General features: G+C 41.0%; 1 protein-coding gene across 1 annotated transcript; it reads left to right on the top strand.

Moving 5' to 3' along the window:
• Window positions 1-3,754: 3,754 nt before the first annotated feature.
• sbk3 (SH3 domain binding kinase family, member 3) lies at window positions 3,755-8,805 on the top strand. Its single transcript, XM_041942037.1, has 4 exons — window positions 3,755-4,017; window positions 6,182-6,329; window positions 6,822-7,024; window positions 7,804-8,805. Exons 1-4 carry the CDS (start codon window positions 4,012-4,014, stop codon window positions 8,590-8,592), a joined length of 1,146 nt encoding a protein of 381 aa, XP_041797971.1. The 5' UTR covers window positions 3,755-4,011; the 3' UTR covers window positions 8,593-8,805.
• The last annotated feature ends 1,551 nt before the right edge of the window (window positions 8,806-10,356 follow it).

Genomic DNA, 10,356 nt, shown 5'->3' with positions numbered 1-10,356 from the left:
ATCTAACACTGTCAGATATAATAATATGGCAGCAATTCTTCTGCAAATTGAGTACTTTTACTTTAGGTACTATAGGTTCATTTAGCCCATTATACCTATACTTTTACATATTTCAAATGCGGGACATTTACTGGTAAAAGTGTATTTTTATCCTGTGGCATCGCTGCATTTACATAATTAAAGGATCTGAGTACTTCTTCCACCACTGAAAAGCAGACTGCTGCTGCTTGAGGCAGGCGAGAAGGCATTTACACAGAAACATCATTAAAAGGGATGATAAACAGCGAGATAATTTATAGTTTTGCAACTTGTTTTTCAATTTTTAAAACATAAAGTGATATTATTTATGTGCAATTTATGAATTCTTTATTTGCTATTAATTTGTAATACAAGCCTAAAAATTGGCCTTTGTTTTGTCTAAGTTTTTAAATCTAATGTTTATCTGTTGTTAAGATGAGACATCATTTGTGTCACTGTCATCATAATCATGACCGTTGTGAAAATGTGCATAGGCTTTGAGCTGGAGCTGACAGCTCTAAATACATTCACTGTCCTTTAATATTGATCAGGCGTACAGTTTTAGGATCATCCGTACCCCCACAGGCCCATTACTTTTATTCAGATTTGCCGTTTTTGGCAATGGCTGTGGGGGGAAGTTGCACAATTTGAGTAAATTTGGACATCAAGTCTTCTAATATAATGCAGGGCACTGTGGTTTCTCCTCAGTAATGCAATAGCACACACCGTCCACAGAGAGGCATTGTTGAACCAACTCTGAATTAGCGGCTTCCCTTTGAGTCGCCTGTCAGTGGATCCATAAATAATACATGGTAAGCCTCATAGATCAGAGCAACACACAGTAACAGCTGGCATGCATGTGTGTTACAAGCTCCCCTTTTATCCCGCATCTCTTTATCCTTTTATCTTTGCCTCCTCCAGGGAGGAGGGGACTGAAGGAAACATGGCAGCATGACTCAAGCAAGCGACACAACTATAATGCACTGTTGCACTGCTTTGGAAACACTAATCTCATGAAGATAAACTAAGAAATGCAGGCGATTATAACAAGCATAAAAGCTATTTTGACAGGTGTTGTTCCACTCTTATGTCACAGGAAACTTTTTACAGTATTTGCTATACGCTCACTGCCCCTACTCTGCCAGAAGAGAGTGGTTTAAATCAACATGATTCACCAACATGAAAACAAGTATCACAATCAGCCTGAAAAAAATGTATACGTGAATCAATAAATGCCTGTTATTTTAATCACTTAGATTCTTATTTTTTGGATGTAAGAGGCCTTCAAGATAAAAATATGATGATGCCTGAATTAACTAAGCGATGAGCAAACCCTCTGAAGACAAATCTAATTCATCGGATCTGTGTGCTTCTGCATGTGCAGATTTACCTTCTCACCTTCAAACTAAAACAACACTGACCACATGATGCTCATTGTGTTGCCGTTTTCTTTTTCTTCAGATGTTTGCTTTGTTGCAAAATATGTTCTGTTATCTTAACTGAGAATGAGAGATATTAGTCAGCTCTGGTCGCGGCATCTTACACTTACACAATTTGAAGCTGTAATTTGTAAGAGACTTTTATTTTGGTCTATGTTATGAAATGCATAAGAAGAAAAACACTAGAATGCACTTATAGATACTAATTACCATAGTTTTTCCTTAATTTCCATATGAAATGTGAAATGCTTCATCCTCTTTTAAAATCTGTTATTTCTTTCATTGCCCATTCTCACAACACACACCAGGAAACTGAAACATTATGTTACCTTGTATATTTATTCAACTACTTAATGACAAACAAGCATGGCTCTCTGGAATTCAATATCATGTCAATTCATCTCATGCTTCTTTTTTAAACAAAGAACAAGAAGAAGGAATCTTGCTGTCTTCTCTCAGTTATCATGTTTGTTGCACACCAATATACAACGCAGACGGCAAAAAAGTTAAGACATTGTGAAAAACGACTGAGCCTTTCCAGGATGCTCCTTTCATACCCAATCATGATACTATCACCTGTTACCAATCAACCTGTTTACCTGTGGAATGTTCCAAACAGGTGTTTTTGGAGCATTCCACATCTTTAGTTGCTCCTGTCCCAACTTGTTTGAAATGTGTTGCTGCAACAAATTCAGAATAAGCAGATATTTACAAAAATCAATGAAGCTGATGAGGTGAAACATTAAATATATTGTCTTTGTACTGTTTTTTAATGTATAAGTATATATCAAAAAGAAAATGATCACATCCAGTTTTATTTGTGTTTAAAACAGTATTCACACTATGTATACTGTAAAAATATTATATACCTAAAAAGCAAGACTTGAAAGAAAAAGACCATCTTATCTTTTGTGTAAGCATAAAAAAATACCTTTTTTGTTGTCAAAAGCACTCAAAAAATGTGTTACCAAATAGCAAAGATGAACATTATGTAACTTGCCAGTAATCGTCAACAAAGCTGTGCTGAGCTCATGTGTGCGTTAATGAATCCATATTCATGTGGTGTATGATTGTGCTCATAGTACCTATGCTCTGCATGTGTTTTTTACATCCTGACTTTGTGAATGAAACTGACTCTATCTTGGCACCAATGTAATGAAAGCGATGAAAGTTGTGTTTTGGTAGCGGAGGTTGTCACAGCAGGGGCCAAAGGACCCTATGGTGCGAGCACAAACATGGAAGTACATTGGTCATTGCAGGGTGGTAGTAACCTGAGCAGGGACCGGGCCGTAGCGATAGCAGCCGGTGTTTGTGTTACATAACGTACAGCCTCCAAGCAAGTGGCAATAATAGTCATGTAGTATGTAGTACCAAGGGTAATCTATCTGACTGTATAGAAAGAGGAGGAGGGTGTTGAGGCCATGGGAGCTGGAGAAGAGGTCTGACCTGCAGCTGGCGGTAAGGAGGAAACAGAACAGTACAGAATGAAGGTGTGTTTTGCAAAGCAAAGATTCAGCTGTTAGCTGTGTCAATCTGCGATGGTGCGTAGGCCATAGTATGCACTTGGCAAAGAGATAAAGAAGGAGGAAGATGAAGGGGAAAGATTGTCTGATGATGATAAAAACATCAGATGAAAACACTGATGTTCTTCACCGTAGGCTCAAGAGGCAGGAGGATGTTCATGGCGAAATGAAAATGAAATGGATTTGATATATTTCCAACTATATTATAATGCCTCCTGCAGAGTTAGAAAGAAATTAAGGGCAACAAAGGACGAAAGGATGGTGATATTGGACAATTAAAGGGTCAGGTGGCATTAAGTGTACAGCGTAATCCCAGTAAGATTCAGGGATCATGGGTACAGCTTGTTGGCCTATTCCGATCATTCCAGCATACCTGTTGATTAAATGAGGAATCCTAGACTGTGAGGGGAATCCAGTGACTCGGACTTATTGAGAGGGTGAGAAAGAGAGAGCGACATGGAAAGAGAAGGGGGAGGAGGGTGTGTGTGTGTATTTGGGCAGAAAGTGAGTGACAGCTGAGGAGAGGGGAGGCAGGAGAGAGACGGGTTAATGTGGTCAGGCTGACTGACAGATTGGAAACGGTGGGATATTAACACTGCTGCATAGTGGAAGGGGGGGGGGGGGGGGGGGGCACAGGAGAGAGAGAGAGGTTTGAAATGCCTCTGATCTGGTTCACGCGTATTTGCCAGCATAATAGAGAGGCAGCGAGAGAGAGAGTTGGCACAAGAATAGGAAAAGAGAGGGAGAGAGTTCAGTCTCCTGGGGAGAAGCATACAGTTAATATCCAGGTCCCCAGTAAACATCTTTGTACCTTCTCTATAAAACTGTTGTGCTACTGCATGGGACCACGGAGCAAAGGCAGAAACATCAGCTGCAATTCCAGTGAAATTATCAGTCTAGCCAAGGACATACTGTTGAACTCCAGCACAGAACAGTAGCTAGTCGCAGTGGCAGTGGCAGCAACTTGTCAGGAGCGTAAGTCTGCAAACAGCCAAGACAAAGTGAACAGAGATCAACCAACTGAACAGAAAATGACAGTAAGTATTGCACTTTATTCCTGTGAAGATGAATCCGGCAGCAAAGTGTTACATGCACACTTACATGTCAGTCTCATGAGTTAAATCATCATATCGTGCTGCAAACAAAAAATAACGGCAACAAAAACATGCATAAATGCAATTACTTTCTGTGCGTGCAAACAGTTGGGGGTTTATATGTCATATCACAAATGTGATTTTGTAACTTAATATGATGAGATGACATGCAGGTATGGAACAAATGCACTGATGACTTTTTATTGCAAAACTACTACGAGGCTGCATATGTTTGATAAGACAGTTTCATTGAGAGGATTTTCAGCTTGTAATACTGAGCACTGGTACCGGACTTCAAATTTGTTAATTATGTTAGCTCATGTAGAGCCCTTATTATAAATCTCAGATCCACTTGTCGCTCTATGCCAAGTGCCATTTACTAATAGGGGGTTAATAATCACCTCAGTTTACAGGGATAAATATCAGGATGCTCTTAATGCAACAAATGTTTTCTACGCGTCTGTGATGATTAATGTATCAGAGCCACAAATTCAACAAATCAAACTGTGAGCTGGATAAAAACTTGCAAGCAATTCTCAAAATGTGATAAACCACACTCATGTATTTCTGGTGCGAGTGAAATGAAGAGCCGGAGAATCTACTGCAATAATGTGATAACCCAAACATGTGTTAACAAGTCTGTGAATGACGCCCAACTGAGATTTGAATTCAGGAAGTTAACAATGGGGTGCTTTGACTTTGATACTGTGAAAAGACATAGACAAATTGACACAGACAATATATCTTTCTATTTTCCTGTGTTACTATTTCTATTAATATGCCTATGTGTTGATACATTACTATTTACGATAGGGCTTCCTATAGAAGTTTCACATTTCCTATGTTTCTTTCAATATTCAACTTTCAAATCAGACTTTTTGTCAGCCTGTGAGTTCTCTCAATGTCTGAGAAGTTGATGTTCTGGAGGAAGAAGTTGGAGCCTACTGGTGCACCAATGGAGCAGCATCAATGTATACACCATTGATTTTAAAGCAGCCCATCATCAGCTCTATTTTAAAAAGAGCTGTCTTAGCAACATCTGTGCCAAGCAGTGCTCTCAGACTGGTTGAAACCTGCGGTCTTATTTTTGGCTGCACATCAGATCCATTTGTTTGTCAGGCAGAAAATCATAACTGAGATCCATCCAATTTTTTTTAACCTGCTGTCATGGCATAAATCTTAAGTGTCATATGGCACCAGTTGAGCTCTCACCACCATCAAAGATTTATTGGAAAATGTCAACAATCACAAACTTTAATGGTCATTTTATGGCTAATCTTTTATTTCTGTCTTTTTATCTTAATCCAAACCAGGAAAAATATCAACCACCAGAAATGTTACTTTTTCTGCAGGGACGTGACAAGTGTAATTTAATCAATGTTGAAATCTGTTGCCCACTAAACCCAGTTATGCAACATATGGAAGGTCAAAGGTAAAAAAGTCATCCTACTACAGTCGCTTTCTCTATTGCGGTAAGCCGTGTGTGGTAACCGTTCACAGCCCTCCTAATTTGCTGGGGTATGTGTTGGGGGATCTACTTCAAAGGAAGTCATCAAGGATGTGACTTCATGAACAGCTTTGAATGGTGGTGGAAACTGAATGACAGCGGCAAATAAGCCCTGATAAGACATCATGTAGATGCCTCAAGTTTATCCCGTTTATAGGATGATGGAAATCATTCCAGATATGGAGAAAGTGAGCATTACACAACATGTTCTACTGATTTGTGACATATGCATGCAGGGATAGCATGTGGGTGGTATGAGTATGCAAGCAAAGAAACAGATAAACTTTCAAGAAATAGCAAACCCCCTCATGAGAATTAGTTACATATTATTGCAGCGACTAATGAGATACATGAGATTTGAAGTTGCAAGGTCCTTTTTAAAGTAGCAGGTTCAGGTAACGCGTCAACATGTTTGGCCTGACATTCAGACTTCATTCTGTGATGTTATCTATCACTGACATCAACACATGCCGATCAAGCTGCGGATCTCCTTTCAATTGACGCAACTGAACCAATCATCATCTTTAGGCATCATGCAATGACACTGAATATGGATTTGTGTATGTGTGTGTGTGTGTGCGCGCGCGCGCGTGCGAACAGGCTGCAGCAGCTCAGGAACTTGACGAGCGATGTTTCCTGTCGGCGCAGTCCATGCCTAGTCTGAAGGTATCCGAACACTTCCAGGTGGTAAAGCTCCTGGGAGAGGGATCCTACGGAAAGGTCATGTTAGCTGTACACAGAAAGAGAGGTTAGTGTAAGACTCAAGGTTATGTGTCATGAGACTGTTACATCTCAATTTAATCAGTCTGCAAGAGTGTGTGCAATTGCCATTCAAAATTCCTAATGTTGATTGAGTTTTGATTATGATTTTAAACCTCATATTAAAACGAGAGAAATGTCTCCACTGCAGCACCTTTATCTCAGCCTCTGGTTTCTTTCTACTACAACTACACATGTTGTGTGGGGTCATTGATGCAGTAACATGAGGCCTTTTATTAACCTTTTGCACTTCTGTTGCTGCAATGAGGTGCTTTGGTACATTCTCTGAGATAGAGTTGCCGTAACTGGGGTGCAGCAGCGTAACAGAGCCGTCCCAAAGGGGAAGTTATATTTGTTCACAGTGTCAATGACGGCCAACACTCACATTCCACCGATGACAACGGCTTTTTTGCAATGTCTAACTAAAGCTGATTAGATGTTGCAGTGTTCAACACATGCTGTCTTGCTTCATTCCCTTCAGGAACCCCTATGGCTCTGAAGTTCTTCCCTCGTCAGTCCACCTCGCTCACCTCTTTCCTGCGTGAATACAACCTTTCCCTTTCTTACTGCACCCATCCTTCTCTGACACGGGCCCTCGGCATCTTCTTTTCCACACCGTCCTACTATGTCTTTGCCCAGCAAGCTGGTCTATACGGTGACCTCTACAGTGTGATAGTGTCAGAGGTCAGTTTGGTTGATTTGTGGCTTAAAACCTGCTGTTAATGCCCTGCATGGTATGTCCGGCCTAACAAACTTTTATGTGTAAAATTAAGAATCAAGGTTGTTTCCTGTGGTTTCAGTAGAACAAAAACATGCATGCGTGCTAGGTTGGTTTACAACCTCGTCTCCTAGAAATTGCATTTATGTCTAAGGTTGCTGTCTTGGTTTTAATACCAATAAAATCACTTGTGACTTAAAGCAGGAGAAGGAACCTGTTAATCTTATCAACAAGTAATCTGAACCGCAGTCTTTCCCTAACCTTAACTGCAGCGCTTGTGTTGCGAAAAGAACGTAGCAACTCACTGGAAAAATGTTGCCTGGGAGAATAATCCAGGCAGCAAAACAAATCAGCAGGATTCAAATGTCAATTCAAGAAGACAAGGTTGTAGATTGACACCTGCGTGTTAAATGAATCTGAGACGGACGCAGCGTGCAGCAGTTCAAACGGCTTAAACTGGGTGTGTGCAGTGTGGCGGCTTTGTCGTAAGCATTTCGTGGAAAATGTAACTGCTGACCATGTGCTTTTGAGACATGCTTGATAAAGACTTCCAGCTTCTGTGCTTGTGTCACTGCCGGTAACATAATAGAGTGCTGATAAGCATAAGGGCACATGGGCATGAAGTAAGGCAGGGGTTTCCAAGAGCATCATCAACCATTTGGTGACGCAGATTTTATTAGTCTTTAATGCAATGTTGTACTCAGTATGTTTGGCAGTGCTGATCGAGATTGTCTGTCTCTCTCAGGTTGGGGTGGATGAGGAGTGTGTCCAGAGGGTGATGTCCCAGCTGAGCGGTGCAGTTACTCATCTCCACTCCCTGGGCTTTGTCCACCGTGACATCAAACCTGAGAATATCTTCCTGTGTGACAGTTCCTGTCGCTGGGTCAAACTGGGTGACTTTGGCCTCGCCCGGGCCATCGGCTCCAGCGTTCGTGCTGTCTGGTACGAGTCGCCCTTCTGTACTCCGGAGGTGGAACCTGCCAAGGAGGCTGAGAAGGAGTGGGAGAGGAGGGAGTGCGATGGGACTGAAGAAGAAATGGAGGACATTTGGATAACAGTGGAGCCCTGTATTGACAGCTGGGCCCTTGGTGTACTCGTCTACTGCCTTTTAACTGGCTGCTTCCCCTGGGAGGAGAGCACCCATGATGACCGTGGCTACCGTAGATACAAGGAGTGGTTTGACCGTGAGGCTGAAAATGAGGTGAGGACCAGCAGTGTTGAGTGGATTGGTGAGGAGGAAACAGACAGTCACACAATCATGGAGGAGAACCAAAGGGACAACCCTCCTCCCTCACAGTTTGAGGGCCTCAGCCCACTAGTGATGTGTCTTTTCAAGGAGCTGCTCCACCCGGAGCCCAAACACAGAGGAAGCCCCGAGGAGATCCTGAGCTACCTGGGAGGGCCATGGCTGATGGAGACGGAGAGAGAGGAGAAGAGGAAGGCAGAGGAGGCAGAGAAGGAAGCTAGAAAAATAAGAGAGGGAGGAGGAGGAGTAGCAGAGGAGCTGGTGAGGGAAGGAAGAGGAGAGAGATAAGCTTTATCTCTATAAAATTGTTTTAAGACAGTTTAATGAATGTACCATTGCTACAATGTATTTTTGTGTATAATTACAAATTTAAATCTGATAGAAGCATATACTCTTTAAAGTGCTATATTTTCATATTTTTTGTATCCTTACTAAGGTTACCATTGTTGTATATATTCAAGTGTATGTGTGTGTCTTAATGAAGAGTTTATAGATAATACAAGAAAGGTCTGATGTCTGAAACTTCAAGTTGTATAGTATATTGTATATTGTGTAGTACCTTTTAAAAATCTGTATCAGAATTGTTGCCTTAATAAAATAAAGTCCTTGTTTTTACCTGAATTTCTCATGAGATACAGTTCATGAGTTGCACATACATAAAGCCAAGTCGCTTTTATATAAAAAGGCGCAAAATCACATTTTTCCTTCTTACTCTGCATTTGAGATAAATGGTATTCAACTTGAACATGAGACAGCAGGCAGTGCCTTCATATATAACTGTAAATCTAAAGCTGAATCTCACCAAAACTGTTTTGGTATATCAAAAAGACCCAAATGCAGGACACTCAGGCAGATAGGTTGAAGAACAAACAGTGAGTTTTAATAACCAAAGCTGAATCCAGAAGAAACAAACAGGCAGGCAAACACTGCAGGAGCAGATGAGGCAAAATAGAAACAAATGCAAATGACAAAAGTAACAACAAACTGCTAAGGCACAAGCAGGAAACAAATGCAGGACAAGTGATTAGAAGCAGATGACCTGACAACTGAAAGAGGGAAAACACACTGACTAAATACACCAGAGGGAAGACTAATGAGGGACAGGTGACACTAATCTGCCATCACAAGGGCAGGGAAAGAGACAAAGGCAGGAAGTACAACACAATACGACAGATGAGGAGAAACTCTTTCAACATAAAAGAGGAAATAGCTCAACTAAAACCCAAAACCATGATGAAAACACTGCAAGAACAACCTCTGCTGCTGTTGTCACGCCAAGCTCCCACCCAGCCTGACCTCGTGATCTGGGATCTTTCTGAGCTAAAATATCTGATGCAGGACTGGAAGACAGAAAAGAAAATGCTAAACTAATGAAGGGTTTAAGTTGTTGGTAATGAGTTAGCTTAAAAATAAATGTAATAAATAAACCAGATTTTAAATCGAAGCACTTATGCATAAATAATTAAATAAAGAATGAATTGAATCAGTGTCAGTTTATGAAACCTGTATCAGAGATTCTGGAAAAGTATACGTATGGAAAGAAGTGGCATCTTTGACGTGGTGAAGCAACAGGTGCTGCAGAACACAAGAAGCACATCTAAAATTGGACTGAACAATACAACCTGATAGCGATACCAGCGTGATCTTCTTCCAAGAGTGCGTGATGCAGACCTCAGGCGTACAACCTGCAGTGGGAGAGACGTGTATTTTCATTGCCATTTCCATCAAAGCTAAAATGATCTCTATTGTAATATATAAACTGTGCTTGGATAGATGATTGATTGACATGGTGACAGTGAAACAAACCCCACGTGAAATCTGCACACATGGCAAGTTGACCTCCATATTGTTTGTGGGGACGTTTGTCCTACATCTGTCACAGAGGACAGTAACTGGATGAAAAATCACCCGCATTCCTGTTCCAGTCCCCCTAAAAGAATGCTTTGATATTGCTTATAGCCACTTTGCAAACTTGTTCCCTTAGTGAATAATGCTATGATGTACACAACTGTCTACCACTGTAGATGCATAACATAGTAACAGGGAAATAAT

The sequence above is a fragment of the Chelmon rostratus genome, chromosome 8, assembly GCF_017976325.1.
Source record: "Chelmon rostratus isolate fCheRos1 chromosome 8, fCheRos1.pri, whole genome shotgun sequence".
NCBI lineage: Eukaryota > Metazoa > Chordata > Actinopteri > Chaetodontiformes > Chaetodontidae > Chelmon > Chelmon rostratus.
This window is presented reverse-complemented; position numbering and strand designations above follow the sequence as displayed.

Bases quoted from the DNA above. Each gene is read 5' to 3' on its own strand.
- sbk3 (XM_041942037.1), top strand. The intron at 6,330-6,821 runs GTTAGTGTAAGA...CATTCCCTTCAG, and splicing joins AGCTGTACACAGAAAGAGAG to GAACCCCTATGGCTCTGAAG. The intron at 7,025-7,803 runs GTCAGTTTGGTT...TGTCTCTCTCAG, and splicing joins ACAGTGTGATAGTGTCAGAG to GTTGGGGTGGATGAGGAGTG.